The 16,916-nt window shown below is 34.6% G+C and overlaps 1 protein-coding gene and 1 pseudogene across 1 annotated transcript; one reads left to right on the top strand and one right to left on the bottom strand.

The window, feature by feature from the left end:
- Positions 1 to 5,548: 5,548 nt before the first annotated feature.
- On the bottom strand, positions 5,549 to 12,678 carry LOC122139571 (annotated as a pseudogene).
- A 422-nt stretch (positions 12,679 to 13,100) lies between these two features.
- Positions 13,101 to 14,024, top strand: LOC109062824 (trypsin inhibitor ClTI-1-like). The gene is given in 5 exon segments (XM_042737772.1): positions 13,101 to 13,283; positions 13,490 to 13,530; positions 13,615 to 13,697; positions 13,699 to 13,713; positions 13,807 to 14,024. Coding segments are annotated over 5 exon segments (261 nt in total). The 5' UTR covers positions 13,101 to 13,207; the 3' UTR covers positions 13,853 to 14,024.
- The last annotated feature ends 2,892 nt before the right edge of the window (positions 14,025 to 16,916 follow it).

Below are 16,916 nucleotides of genomic sequence, written 5' to 3' on the forward strand. Positions count from 1 at the left end.
TTTAAAAAAGGGAGGGAACATCTGGTGTAAATTGAAACACTGAGCAGTCATTCTACAATCTGCAACTAATTACAAACTTTAAACATCATTTCAATCTCACCTAAACCTTTTTTATGCATTGTTGTCACCAGCTGCAGTACAGATCATCTATTCATCTTGTCTTTCTTTAACCAAATACGGTTACTACCTTGACATATTAAAGTGCATTTAAAAATACTGCCACAATAGACATTGCAGACCAAAAACTGTTATGTTTTAATCACTTTAATTCTGTTGTGATAAAATCTGCACTTGTGATAAAATCTGCACTGAACTTGTAATGGCAGTATTAAAATTCTTTGACTGGAGGGTGTAGATACTGAGAACGAGTCTCCATTTAAGGGTTTTTGCTGACATGTGAAGCACACATCCAAGTGTCTCAAGGAAAACTTAACTCCTGACAATGTAAAGTATCCCGGGAATGTTTCCAGAAAGTAATACAACTTGTGTATTGAATTTGATTCTTTTACAGTTAACAATACAGTATCAGCCTAATGATTGAAAAATTTTAATATCACTTGAAAAGTGTCTAAGGTAATAATCAAACAACAGCCATTTTAATGTTAAATACTTGTGTAAAATGAACATTTAAATTAGATTACTTTCTAAGTAATATAAATTAGTATATACATTTTAATTATTTAAAATAATAATAAAAGTATCTACTAATAATCTTCACGGATTAATTGAATATTTTATTGAATGAGTATTAGTAAATATAATTCAATGAAAAATGCTTTATTTTGTGAATTTTTTGTTTATAAAAGCTGAGATATTGTCCCTTTAACCAGGGTTATGATATTATAACAAAAACTAAATCTAATATCTAATAAAATCTAAAAAATATAAATATATATTTTTGTTACTTAAAAATAAAATAAATGTTAATTACATAGCATAAGATATATACTTATTTTATTTCAGCCATTCTTCAAGGAAACATGTACTAAAATAAATAAAACTAAAACTGAAAAAAAAAACTAATAAAATGTCAGAAACACAACAAAATACTAAAGCTGTATAAGAAAGAAAATTTTAAATGGAAAATATGAAAAAAAAATTAAACATTCAAAATATTAATGAAAACTATGACAACACTGCCGCTAATCTCCATGATTTGTTTCATCAGCAGACATGGACATATAAGAGTGATGTTGACTATAGACAATGTGCTCCCACTCTACTGATCATGTAGTGGCCACTGGCCTCTACCCTGAGAGGATAATATAATGAGTTTCTGGTTAAATGTCCCCCACTTATGGGGAAAAACACATTCCAGCAGTGCTCCTCGTGCCCTCCAATATATTTTGTATGGTCTAATTAACTCTGTAAGCAATCTCAATTACTTTGTGCCCAGGGAAGCGGCGGCCAGGCACACTCCTTAAGCAGGTCTGTTATCCTTTTAAAAAATGAGCTGAGGAGGTAGCCTCGGACAACTGAGCCCTACACTTCATTTGTCTTTGGCCAAGTTTGATGGCTATGTGTTTAAAAACCCATTCAATCTTATAAACCAAAAATTAAATGTACTCAGCTGTGATGGTCCTCTGTGCATCTGCTATTTATATGCTAATCTCCTCTCTTACGGGGAAGGTCTTGCAAATTATTATAGCAAACCAATAACTCAGGTGTATGGACTAGCGGGCTAGCTGACCGCAGAAAAGAATGAAATGCGTTTTGTCACGAGAACACGTTCTAGGCAGCCTGGAGAGACTCTTGTGAAGTTTTCTGTCATATATCAATTTGAAAGCTCACACACATATACATACATACAAACACACACCCAGGGTTATTTCAGGATAATTGAGACATTTTTCCCAGTCATCTCAATTGCAAAAGTGTTCTAATTTACCCAAATTCACAATTTACCTGAATTTACTCAAATTCACCATATTCACGCTTTCTTTCTATCTATTTATTTATTGAATAGGTTCACTGTAAAAAAAAAAAATGTTGTAATAATACAAAGATTACTTAAGTATGATATAAAATACTATTTCAGTCTTTCTGCTTCAAACTTTCTGTTACTTGCTAATTGTTTGTAATTATTTGTTAAAATTTACTAGCAATTTCTGAGTCCAAACTGTTTAAAAAGCAAATCCTACAGTAAATGTTTTTCAGAGTACATTTATTAATTAAATAGTTTTGTCTGCCGACAACAAATATTGACCAACATTTAACTGTAATTGTGAGTAACCAAAAGCGATGTGACATACAGCCAAGTATGGTGACCCATATTTAGAATTCGTGCTCTGCATTTAACCCATCCAAAGTGCACACACACAGCAGTGAACACACACACACCGCGAACACACACACAAAGGTATCAATTCTTTCATGTCGAAGGACACACTGTGAACTAATGACCCCCAAAATGAATTTGATCACTTAATTCAGAGTTAAATGCACGGCTGTCATTGCTTTAGATCACAGTACATATAAGTAACTGTCATCTCAAATGCTGCAGGAGCTGTACACGCTTAAGAAAAATGGTTCTGAACAGTACCAGAAAAGGGTTCTTCAGCTTGTAACAATAGCAGAACCCTTTTTAGTGCTAAATAGAACCTTTTTAATAGGGTTCCATGTAGAACCATGCTTTGAAAATGATATATAGAACCTTAATGGTGTTATAAATAACCTTTTAAATGATAGTTTTTCATTAATATTAGTATATTAATATTATTAGTAGTAGTAGTATTTGTATATATTATTTATTAATATTGTTTTTGTACCTCTCTATCTGCCTGGTCTTATAATATCTTGAAGTGTCTATTAGGGTTTTACATAAAATCAACAACAAGAACAAGAACAATAACGTCAATTAGGTACTTTTATTTTATTTAATGACGTGAAATTGTATAAAAAATGACAGCGTTCTAACAACAGTTATTAGCAGAACACATTTATGAATGACAATGGACACAGAACATAAATAAATGCTTTAAGAAGTAAAACAAAATCTTATATAAAATAGTGTATTGAAGACCAAACCCCAGTGATATATCTTCACAATCCTCTATGATGCCTTTAAGTTAATCATTATCTGTAATTTGTTGTGATTGATTAACAGTTTCTCTCTGCAGATGATGAGGTTGTAGGATGTGACAGCATCTGAAATGCACAATTGAGTTTAGATATGTGTCTCCTTTCGTTTGCTTATGTGAAAACTATTTTTTATGAAGGCCAAAAGTAGTATGTGAGCACTTCACAATGTTAAAAGGAAGAAAGTCATGGGATAGCTGGGTATGTTTATGCATAAACCCTAGTAATAAAAAATCTAACAACATGGACCATAGACAGTTACAGATTTGAAAAACAAAAGGGCGGGAATAAAGAACCCTAAACCCTAAATCAAAGAACCGTTTCAGCATAAAATGGTTCTTTAGAATGCTATGGTTCTAAATAAAAACTTACTGCATTTTATAGAACCTTTGAAGAACCATCTTTTTTTAGAGTGTACGTCTTTTAACCAGCTGCTGTTAAAGTTATTTTTATTGGATATACAAAGTCAGTTCTCAAGATTTCATACAGATTTCATAGCAGTATAATCACAGGTTTAGAGGATCACAATAACTATCAACATGATCCCATTTCACAACCACATACTGACCTACTGACCGATATATATTGTTATAATTTTCTTTTTTTTTTTAAACATGCTTTAAAATGTTATCACAATGACAAGTATACATTTTTAAGTGTTATTTACTTTAAACCACTGTATATGAGATTTATATATAACATATTCATCTTTTGTTTGCCAAAGAAAAATAAACTAAATAGATATTATTTTTCTCAATTATTGCTCCTTAAGGCCAAACCATTAAGTTGCCTTATCACAGTAAATGTGTAATCTCCCCTAGCCCTATAAATGTTTTTTTTTTCATTACATATTTTCTGCATAAGGAACATCAGACCTCAGCCACAAATCCACACAAGGATCTTACATGAAGAAAAATATGGTGAGCTATTTATGCAAATAACTGATATTTTGGTATACTGTAGTAATTCATTTTTCCTTATAATATATTTACATTTCCAAGCTATTGGAGACTTTTTTTAATCTAAAACTCATTATCATGTGATAAAGGCACACATAAAAATTATAAATAGTCATTTTACACCTTTTTCTGTTCTTCAATCAGTAGGAGTTTAAGCTGAAAGCAATTCCACCCATGTCATAGCAATGACACAGGGAATAAAGTAATGGAATGCTTTTAGGGGGGAAAGGAAAAACAAATTATGATAAAGACCTTTTAGTTGTTGCTTTATCACAAAGCACTGACTTTTTGCATTGGAAATCGTCACTGAGAGTGATAAACCTCTCTGGCGTGCAGTCAAGTGCTTTGTCAGTGTCAAACCCCTCCTTTTTCTCTACCCTGTCTGTTCTTTTCACCCAGTTAAAAATGGATAACGTGTCATAATGTGTGTCTCCTAACTGCTTGCTGTGTCCCATTCCACCCTAGAGTGAGCAAATCTCCATTAGCACATGAGCTGTGCCTCCCTGTAGAAAACCTCCCAGTATCAATGCAAAGATGCATGTCTTAAGAGTTTGACCATACAATAAACAGTGTAATCTAAAAATGTCCACACTACACAAATATTCTCAACACCCTCATCATGTGTTACATGTGGACATCTTGTGACAAAAAAAGCTTTTCCAGCACACTATTTGACAAAATTGTAGTATTTAATGTATGGGGAAAGAGCGCCCTCCTCTGGGCATAATGCATTACTGAAGTTTTATCCAAAGCGACTTACAGTGCATTCAGGCTAAAAATATTTTACCTAACATGTGTTCCCTGGGAATCGAACACACAACCTTTTGCGCTGCTAACGCAATGCTCTTCCACTAAGCCACAGTAACACTTATAATTTGTAATTATAAGATGTAATTTGCCCTGCTGAATTACTGTGATCACTGCTGCTTACAGCATGGTACATACTGTGTGTATGCATACAGTATACTATATCTTACTCAACACAGAAAAATCAGTCGTGAGCTGGATGTAGTATCCAATCCATGGAAATTCACTGATATATAAATGAATGTATTACATTATAACTATTAATATTATATATTTATAATAATCGTTATGTAAACATATTTTTAAAAAGAAATAATGATTTAAACATCAGAAACATTACAATCTGGCTTTGATGTAACTGTGAAAAGTTAAATATATTGAATACAATTCACAAAACAAATTCACATGTGATATTTGTCATTGTAAAATCCTGGAACAGCCATTCAGCACATCAAAAATAAAAACAGTTTTCAATCAACTCACATTTTCACCTTCACAACACAACAGATGCCTTAAATTTAATAAAGCACTCAATTACAAAAGAAACAACAGGATGTGAGAGTGTAGCAATCTCATTACTGTTTAACCCTCAAAATCAGAGCAAAAAAAGTGTAAGCCTATATCTGTTTGAAAAAACAAACTCACCACTCTTCTTTCTGTTTTTGTAATCTATATGAAGATACTTGTGTTTTCTCAAGGCGTACTCTGGTGATTTCTTCAACTCAGTGGATCTCCTCATCAGTTCTCCTCAACTCCCACCTTTGTAAAGACCTGTAAAAGACACTCAATTTATCGCTCTAAAAAAAAATATTATATATAAAATAAAAAATCAAATAATTATTTTTAAAAAAAAAAGCTGCTTGGACATTGTGCTAAACATCTATTTCTGAATAATAAATGACAGGTTTTTCATTTGGGAATGAATGATTCCTTTAAGAGGTCAAAGGGTTTACCTGGAACCAGAGACAGGTGTCTGGTTGTGATGAGTCTATGAAGATCCCTCACAGTGTTTACTATTGCTTCATTGTCCTCCGTCTCCCTCAATTTTAAATCTACAGACATGATTCAAATGGGTATTCACAAAATTTCCCAATTTGAACTCCAAATTCCATATCATGCTATGACCTGACAGAGGATACGTATCATGAGAATGGCTGTGAACCCGATCAGTCAGATACACCTGTGGACACATTGAGCTCCAGCTGATATCTATAAGACATTAAACCAGTGCTGTGGATAAATGTGTCCTCATCAGGAACTTCCTCTGTGTCACTCTCGTCACAACACTTGTCTGTTTGCCCTTCATCATTTGTCTTCTCTATTATCTTTCCGTTGTGCTCACTGCTCAGGTCTTTACTGCAGCAGGGTTGGTCAGATATGTTCTCAGATTTTTGTTCTGAGGTTTTAGCAACTCCTGCTTCCTCACTAAACAGGTTTAAATCGTCGGTTGCAAGCAGTTTTATGCAGATGTTCATCTCAGTCAAGGTTTCCTCAATCTCTGTCGTCATTTCTTAATGAAAGAGAGATCAAAACAAGCATTTTAGCATGGATAGAAATGGATGGAAACACTTTTTCTTATTTTTAACTATGGATTAATAGCACTTAATGACATTTTTAAACAGAACAAGACTTGAACAAGAACTTAAGAAAAGGAAAGGAGGTGACTTGTGGCCAAGTATGGTGACCCATACTCGGAATTTGTGCTCTGCATTTCAGCCAAGTGCACACACACAGCAGTGAGTAGTTAACAAACACACACACACCATGAACACACACCCGGAGCAGTGGGCAGCCAATGCTGCCGCGCCCGGGGGGCAGTTGGGGGTTCGGTGCCTTGCTCAAGGGTCTCACCTCAGTCGTGGTATTGAAGAGAGCACTGGTTATTCACTGTCCCTGTCTACAATCCTCTAGGTTTTTTTTTTTTTTTTTTTTTTTTTTTTTTTTTTTTTTTTTATTTTTTTTTTTTTTTTTTTTCCTTTTTTTTTTTACAGACCCCTAGGTTTTTTTTTTTTTTTTTAACTTGTCACTCTTTTTTAAACAAGATTGTTAAATGTTATCTGTGTCTTCTAGATATTTACCTTTTTTTTCTTTCTTTTACAAGATTTTGAAGAGGTGGTTTTAGTTCACTGAACAAATGAACTTGTTTATATGTACTGTATCCAAGCAACTTAAAGTGCTAGGACTTTTGAGCAAAGAGTTAAAAAAAAAAATGACATCAATGTTCTAATATTAGTGCCAAAGTGATTGTTATTTCGCCCACATCCTGTAAATGTACCAAATGTTGCCACCATTTACTTTTCCCAAGTCTTAAAGGGTTACTCCGCCCCAAAATGAAAATTTTGTCATTAAACACTTATCCCCATGTCTTCCAAACCGTAAAAGCTTTGTTCGTGTTCGGAACACAATTTAAGATATTTTGGATTAAAACCGGGAGGCTTGTGACTGTCCCATTGACTGCCAAATAAACTGCACTGTCAAGGTCCAGAAAAGTATGAAAAACAGCAGATGTTCATTTTGGAGAACATCTGCTGAATGCAAACTGCATACGCTCTTCTGTGTCAGCCATGACACAAGGATACGTTTTCTACATGTATTTACGCTTTGATTTGAACAAAAACAGCACATCTGTGCAGGGCGGCTGACACAGAAGAGCGTATGCTACTTGCATTCAGCGGATATTCTCCAAAAATGGCACTACGGTCATGCAGAGAGACACAGAGGAGACGAATTGTTGAATAAAGTCGTTATTTTTGTTTTCTTTGCGTACAAAAAGTATTCTCATCGCTTCATAATGTTAAGGTTGAACCACTGATTGCAGATGGACTATTCTGATGATGTCTTTCATACTTTTCTGGACCTTGACAGTGTAATTTACCTGCCAGTCAATGGAATAGTCCCAAGCCTCCCGTCTTTCATCCAAAATATCTTAAATTGTGTTCCGAAGACGAACAAAGCTTTTAAACAACATGGGCCTCAGCCATATCACCCAGCAGCCCAAGACTGGTTGCCCACTGAAGCTAAGCAGGGCTAAGCCTGGTCAGTACCTGGATGGGAGACCTCCTGGGAAAACTAGGTTGCTGTTGGAAGAGGTGTTAGTGAGGCCAGCAGGGGGTGCTCATCCTGTGGTCTGTGTGGGTCCTAGCGCCCCAGTGTAGTGACAGGGACACTACTGTCAAGAAGCACCGTCTTTCAGATGAGACGTTAAACCGAGGTCCTGACTCTCTGTGGTCATTAAAAATTCCATGGCACTTCTCGTAAAGAGTAGGGGTGTAACCCCAGTGTCCTGGCCAAATTGCCCCCTTGGCCTTTGTCAATCATGGGCTCCTAATAATCCCCAACCACTTGATTGGCTCTGCCTCTCTCTCCTCTCCACCTGTAGCTGGTGTGTGGTGAGTGCACTGGCGCCATTGTCCTGTGGCTGCCGTTGCATCATCCAAGAAGATCCTTCACACTACAACAATACACAAAGCGCCCCCCCCCCCCCCCCACATGATTGTAAAGCGCTTTGGGTGTACAACAATACACAATAAATCCAAATACAAAATCATCATCAACCCATTCATGGGGGTAAATGGAAAATTTTTCATTTTGGGTGGAGTATCCTTTTAAAGAATACTCTAGCAATTCATTGAACACTTCTGACAAAGCTTTTGTAGTCAAGAGTTTATGAATTTAAATGATTGATTTATTGAGGTAAATATTTAAGCTGTTGATTTTTTTTTTTTTTTTTTTTTTTTACAGTATTATATCTAAGATTACCTATTCCAGGATATTGTTCATTTCATTTACAGTATGTCCTGGGAGCTATCACTTAGTGTTTAACCAGCAAATAAAGTATTTGCTTAACATATGTTGATTCTTGGTGGGGCTGTGAAATCTTAAACATGCAGTAAAAAACTTGTAAACTTATCCTTACAGCAATACAAATCTAGGAATTTCACATTTATGCAAGCTTTACATGCAAATTGTTTTAATATTTTCTATCTGTGCATTTTAACAACAGCAATTTAGAATTAGTTCCACTCTCTGCATATAAATGACTGGATTGCGGATAGGACATGTGCAGCCACATTGCATATGCAAACAGAGTGTCAATGACTAAAAGACGATATCTTGAAGGTATCAGTCAGACAGGAAAAGTTTTCAGGACAAAATGCCTGTAAAGTACTTGTTACTGTGGATGTCAGTAATGATTATTCCCAATTTACACAGGATAAGCTATACAGACATTGTTGAGATAGGTGTGCCTATACTTGTATACTGCATTATATCTAGGATTATTGGCTGAAAGTGATTTAATTTCAAATACTATAATACTATAATACAAGCCTATAATAATAAATTGCTCTCATAAATACATAAATCTGCGTTCCAGAATGAACGCAATGACATTTAAAAAATATGTGTAGGTGCCTTGTACGTCAGCTGATCTGATTTTCAATACTATAATTAAGAAGAACTACAGAGAACTATAATTAAAGATGAACATAACTCACTCCAATGTTTGATAAGCAGTCATTCCGGTATCTAAATAAAAAAGTGTAGAAATTCTGCTGTATAATGTAGGCTGACTTCAGATATAAAAACAGAGATTGGATGGGTAATCAGATGATGTCCTATCAAGAAAATGTGGAAATATAAACATGATTCATACTCACAAGAAGAGTTTTCTTTTTACGTTTTATTTTACATTAATCACTGATGGGAAAAGACCTATTCCTTTCCTATGGGAAAGTCTTATCCCATCAGTGATGAACGCAAAATAAAACGTAAAAGAAGACTGTTCTCTTGAGTGCGATCATGATCTCCTATATAAAGTAACTTAACAGATTGACGCACCAAATTAAAAAGATTAAGTGTTGGAAGAGCACGATGCAAATGGCGTTGTAGAAATATAAACATGGCAATCCAGTGGTGTCTATTTCATGATGTCATCTGCAACCTAGTTCTTCATTATAGATCAGTAGATCTACTTTGAGAAATGTAATGTTATTATTCAGTAATGTAATTTGACAACATTTCTGAAAACAAGCCAACAGTGCACTTGCACTCAATTGGCTCCCTGACCGCATTATTGGCCTGTTTGCCACATTGCTAGCCCTTCAAGTTTAGAGGAGACATGATATAAAGGAGACAAAAAATTACATTTATATAAATACAAATGTGTGTAAATATATCAAGGTATAATCCAATTACTTGATTTTAGTATAGACAACTGATTTTAGTGTAAAATGATTTTACTTTTATTTTTAATTTTCATTTATTTTGTTAATTCTCTTTCATGTTCAAATGGTATTAAGTACTTATCTGTAGATATTTTTCCTTCAGTGGAGTTACGGTTTGTGAACATAAATGTGTTTACCCTCCACTTCCTGTTTGGCCTTTTCAAGCTTCTCTTTCTAAATTCTTTCCAATCTCTTCTGTTTCTCCACTTGTATTTTTCTCTCAGCCAGTGTTCTTGCTTCAACATCATGAAAATCTACCTAAAAAAGAAACAATGCATTTCTTAAAGGCGAAGTTGAATAATCTGTTTGTGGGTTACCAGAGAGTTTCTGGTCCCCACTGACTTGCATACTATTCCATACAACAAAAGTCAACGGAGACCAGCAACTATGTAGTTACACTTAATCTTCAAAATATATTATTTTGTGTTAAGTAGATAAACAAATAAATTTAAATAAATAAATAAATGAATTTATGCATTTAGCAGATGCTTTTATCCAAAGCGACTTACAGTGCATTCAGGCTATCAATTTTTACCTATCATGTGTTCCCAGGGAATCGAACCCCCAACCTTGCGCTATGCGCTACCACTTGAGCTACAGGAACAAATAAATTCATACAGGTTTGGAACAACTTGAGGGTGAGTAAATAATGACAGAGAATTTTAAATTTTTGGGTGAACTATCCCTTTAGAGAGACATTTCACTATGATAATGACGAATTATAATCAAAATTAAAGCCCCCCTTTACATCAAGTGCATAAAAACAATATGTAAATAATAAACCATTTGAACATAATATTGAAAAATACAATGACACACAATTATTTATTTTATTTTTTATCAATTGGTCGATTTATTCACATTTGATTACACAGATAAATTTAGCTAGAACACAATATGTGTGACGTGACATACAGCCAATAACTTTTCCATAACAGTCTTTATATAATTACATAACAATGGTGACGTGTACAAGGTGCAGACTGATGGCATTAAATACTATCATCACAGAACAGGCGCATCCAGATAAATACCTTTTTAATCTGCTTAAGAAAGTGATATCCCAGAGACAGTTTCTTGTACGCCTCTCCATACATGGTATGCCAAGACTGAATGGCAAGTGTCCTTAGTTTTCTGGCCACCTCTTTGGGTGGAGGCAACGGTTGCTCAGCATCTGTTTCTACTGTAAGTTCCAGGAGCTCCTGAAAATTTGTGATGAGAAGCTGGTGACCGGCTGAAAATCTCATTCACCATTTGGAAGGCAGAGAGATGAATCTCTGCGTGCTCTTGGTTCAGCTGGGTCATAATCAAGTGGTAGAAATGATCAACATAGTCAGTGGAAACTCTGTGGTCATAAAATGAAGAAGAGATACAACTTAACAAGGAGCGTAAGGTCATGTCCAGTGCTGCTGTGTGCAAACATATTTATGCTTACTTGGCAAATCACAGAATGGACTTTGATTAGGCTTCATAACTGATAACATTAATAAATAAACACTGGGTAAGGCCAGTTTCCTCATTCTGTGACTGGATAATGAGATCGTAGGCACACTTTGGGCAGAGGTGGCAAAAGCTTTGGTGACCATGGCATGGCTGTCTGAAATCAAAATTTACAGAATCTTTTTTTCTTCTTCTTCTTCATTTTATCTTGATTTAACTGAGGTTCTCTAGAGCTAGTCAACTCCTAAACAAGTTGTGAGAGCTTATCACGCATTGTTTGGTCCATCTTGACATAACCCTATAACACAGTGGTTCCCAGTCCAGGTCCTGGAGAACCCCCAACACTGCACATTTTAGATGTCTCCCTATTCAAACACACGCTCAGGACCAGGATTGGGAACCACTCCTATAACAGAATGAATAAAGAATGAGAGCATGAAGGAATTTTGATTTATTTATTCATGTATTTTATTTATTATCTTGTATTATTTTTTCGTATTTTGTCATTTATTGTTTTGAGGTTGTTGTGTCTAAAGGCTTGTTATTAAGTGTTTTGGCATTAATAAAAAAAAAGAGAGAGAGTATGAAGGAATGGGTCAAAGCAACTATCACTGAGAAACAGTTACTCCTATATGTCGTTATAATCACTATTATTTTTGTTATGCAGCTGCTGTTCAACACAGATACAGAGATAGATTCATAAAGTCTACTAGTGACAGAGAGCTTCTCATTATAGCAGACTGCATCCAAAATATTTAGTGGATATAATGAATGACACGTACCGCTTCCTCCACCTGCTGTAATGAAACTGGCTTAAATAATCACTGGTATTATATAAAATGTATGTATCCGCTCAGAAATTAAGTTCACTCATCTCAGTATTTTAGTGCGCTTGAGCAGGAAATGTAAACAAAGACACAGTCAGCAATCGCGGAATCCACCATTTTCAAAATAAGAGTCGCTCTCCAGTGTAAATTTTCACAGAAAACTGACTGAACTACAACCGAGACATAATCGTTTATACAATATTATTCAAATTATTTTAAGTGTAAGGCTGTGTATGAGTGTGCGTACTGTTACACCTGTGCCGCGCGCTTATTCAGAATCTCTATGGTTAAAGAATATCTCATGATTATTAATTAAGACGCTGCTGACGTTGCTTAGTGGGGGTTGTTATGTAACAAAATCAGCCCGATCTCACGGCAATTCGTACATATTGTACGAGGTGGCTAATTCGTACGAATTCGTACGACCACACTCGTACAAATTCATACGATTTTTGCCAAATCGTACGTATTTTACGAGTTGCACATTCGTATGAATTTGTACGAATTACCTACACCAAACCCCGCCCCTAAACCTACCCGCACTGGGGTCTAGGCAAATCGTCCTTCATTTTTTTATTCGACAAGTTGACAACCGCCTACGTACACGCAATTGGTCGTGAGATAGCGTTATTCATTAGTCAAGACTTCCTTCATTTTTTTATTCGACAAGTTGACAACCGCCTACGTACACGCGTCTAGTTGTCAGCCAATCAGCGAGGCATATTGAACGAGCGTCGGGCACTTAATGAATATTCAAAAATAACAAAAAGGCCTTGGCTTAGTGGAATTCGAGTGACGCACTTTGTAACCGCTCTGTGGGTGGAAGCAAAAGTGCAATAAAAGAAGTAACCACACCTGGGAGCGGTTGATTATGATTACACAGTCAACTCATCGCGGTACACAAACAATCATGCTGGCAAGGACTGTTTTGGTGCTTTGTTTGGCAGGTGAGTCTGTAACTAATTTTGTCAACAAGGAGCATAAAAGTCTTATGTTTTGAGCATGTTTTAAAACAAAGACAACGTTATTTTTGAATCCCTACTTTAAAGTCCAAACTACAAAAATTAAGTAGCAGGGTCTTCATATACTAAGGTGGTGAGTTATTTTTCTGTCTCTGACTCCGTGTGTTTCACTTTTATGTTCTTCTAAACAGCTTTAGCAAGTGCAGCTGTTATCCCTGATGGCTCTAAAGAGGTGGGTTAAAGACCATAACCTGTTCATGATGCTTTATTTAACCACTATATGTATCTAATGTATTCTGTGTGCTTTTGTTGGCAGCCAAAATGCTCTGAGTACTACTTGCCCACATATACCCGGGAATATAACCCTGTGTGTGGTAACAAATCACAAACAAATCACAATGTGTTTGGGAAATATGTAAGAAAAACAAAATTAAAACAATTATTTAATATCCATTTAAAATCCATTTAAATGTTTGTGATGTAAATTTGTTTGATTGTCTTGTCACAGGGAGAACAAGGTCAACACATTAATCTCCAGGATGGGGGAATGCTGATACAAATCCACTCATTTATATTATTAAGATGTGACATGAAGGCTGGAACCACATGCAGTTTTTTTTTTTTTTTTTTTTTTTTTTTGGTTTTGTCTTAAGATAAAGTGTTTTCCCCCTGTTGTGTGTCCTTTTTAAAACATAATCATTTAATAAAACCTTGATATACAAGTCACTGCTTTGTACTGTCTTTAGTATAAATGGCCACTTTTCATCACAACTCGTGTAGCTCCAGTGATTCTTTGATGAATTTGTCATTAACATAAAAAAACAGACTTAAAGGTGTATCAGAATATAAGCTTTATGAGCAATAACTGTTTATAATAACACAAAGAAAACAATCGAAAGAAAAAAAATGTGGAAACTTTTTGGAAAATGTGATGTTAGAGTATAAGGTGATCGACGTTTGAACTGCGTGAACCTCTGTCCTTTTTTCTTTATTTTTTTTGCAACAGAATTCTGATATATTGTAGCTATGTCAAACACTGAAGGTCAGTCTGGATATAAAAAAAAAATGTTTAAGAATAAAATCAAAAACTAGTTATTTCAGTATTTAATTAAACAGTTTAAAATTTGAGTGCTAAAAAAATTAACTTGAAGTAGCTTTCAAGTCAAATTGTCAAAATTAAAGAATAATCAAACGGCACAAAAAAAAACGTAAAATAATGCGTAGTACTTACATCACTCTGTACTTAATTTACACAACACTACCACCAAACAAAGATTACACTGGATAAACCGTAAAATGACATTACTCCCTCTGCATGGGCCAATAGTTTTCTTGTACGTACAGTGGGGTCATATCTTGTTTTTCCAAGCATAACAGGACATGAAGCTCATGTCCAAAGAACAAACTTTGTGCATAGTCTACATGATTCATATTTCTTACAGAGTTACAGCAGACTTTTGACGGCCTGTGCATATACAGTAAATGCAAAAATCTCCAAATTCTTCTGTATTTTTTATTTATTTATTTATTTATTGCATTGTAGGAAAAATGTAATACTTTTGTGTAAGTTCAAGGTGATCATATTCATCACTAAAGAACATTAAATCTGGCTGAAGATTTGTTTAATGAAATAATTAAATAGCTGAATAGTTGAAATTTATAGAGCTTGCCTCCATAGTCAGTAAATACACTGCACTGTTGACACTTTCAACTGCTTCTCCTCTTATGCAAATATAATTGATAAAACTGATGATGTCATTTATTAAGAATTATGTGAAGTTTTCTTATATTAAAATCCTTTATTAAGTCAGACAAGATGCAAAAATAATGCCCAAGTCCAATAAACCAAAATATTTATTATTTATGTTAGATTTAGTATGATTTTTTATCCTTTTAGATCATATTTTGTAATTTATTGGTAAAAAGTGACCGATGCAACTAGTTGCAGATATCTATACATCATTTTTTTTTAAATAAAAAAAATAAAAATACATATTAATATAGCAAATTACATATTGTATGGGCCTAGAAAATTTTGTACTTTTAATTATGAGGAAAAGCAAATAGTTCCCTAGTTGAGTAGGAATTGAATGATTGATTACCCATGATTAACTTTTTACAGCACAAGTAATTATTCATTTTAAATTACACACACCTACCAGCCAAACTAAATCTATCAAACTAAAGGTGCAGTTAACAGACTTTGTTCCTCCCTTTGATGATTTATATGATGAATCAGTGGGATGGACGGTCTGTGTGTGACTGCTATAAATATCGGATCGTATGATCACTTAGTTCAGTTTTATATCAGCTGAATAAGTTGACTCTCAGTTCGGGAATAATGTTTGCACGAGGTGTCATTGTCGTCCTCTGTTTTCTGGGTGAGTAATATAATGATTATGATTATTTTTAAAAAAAATGTTTTTAGGATGTTGATAATTTGTCACATCATTCAAATCTTTGCACTCTTAAGAATTCTAATTCATACTTTGCTATCATATTCAAAGCAGGTGGTCCTGTAAAGCTTTTTTTGGACATTTAAGTCACATTCAGCCATTTTCAAGTGTGATTTAAGGGACTGTTCCTATATGACTTTTTCTTGCTGAACACACAGACACAGACAAAATATAATTAAACAAATAAATAAATAAAACAGAGAAAGAGAGAGAGACAGAGAGAGAAACAGAGAGATTTTGAAATACAACATTGGACCACAATTTCACTACATGGCCAAAATAAGTTAGTGTTTATGTTTTTTGTAGCACAGAAGATTTTCTCTTGCTACATCATAAAAATTGTTAAACTGTTATCTTTGTTATCTTCTTGACAGTGGCCATATCTGATGGAGCAAGAGTGGTGAGTAAATAAAGGTTGTAGAATTGCTGTTCTTAGTTCCGTCTTTTTTCCCTCCATGCAGGTGCAAATAGCTCATTGTTTTTTCCTTTTTATGTTACAAGCCTAGATGCAGGTACTCTTCTAACATTTGTCCAATGAACTATGCACCCTTGTGTGGAACCAATGGAATAACATACGGCAATGAATGTATGTTGTGCGCTGCAATCAAGTAAGTTTAATTATGCAATTGACTGATTGAAAAAAGAGATTGCTTTAAGATCTGTCACCAGACTTCAGAGTTTAATCTTTGATATAATATCTGTCTTTTTAGGGCATCAAAGACTAAAATCTTAATCCGGAAGCAAGGCCGATGTTAAATCAAACATCTGCAAGCATGGCACAAGAATTGTATCATAATTGAGCTTGACAGACTTTTAGTCTTCAAGCTTTATGTCTCATTCAATATGTCTTGAATGTGTAATGGTATAATTCATAAAAAATAAAAATATTGCATACCGAAACTGTTCTGTTTGGTTCTGTTTTTTCTCCTTCAAATCTTGGAAATACAAGAACCTGCTTTATAGCACTATACTAATTAATTGCAAGTAACTGTTTGTGCTATGAACATAAATGATACTTCATAGGCTTGTTGAGGAGAGACATGCTATTGTTTTCTTGTGGAGGTTAAAAAGGGTGAAAAGCACCATATATTTAAAAGAGGGACCCAAACTATCTAGATAACAGATAATCATAAAGCATGTAGGCTCTTTTGACATCCCATGC

Source organism: Cyprinus carpio, chromosome B14 (genome assembly GCF_018340385.1).
Source record: "Cyprinus carpio isolate SPL01 chromosome B14, ASM1834038v1, whole genome shotgun sequence".
Lineage (NCBI taxonomy): Eukaryota > Metazoa > Chordata > Actinopteri > Cypriniformes > Cyprinidae > Cyprinus > Cyprinus carpio.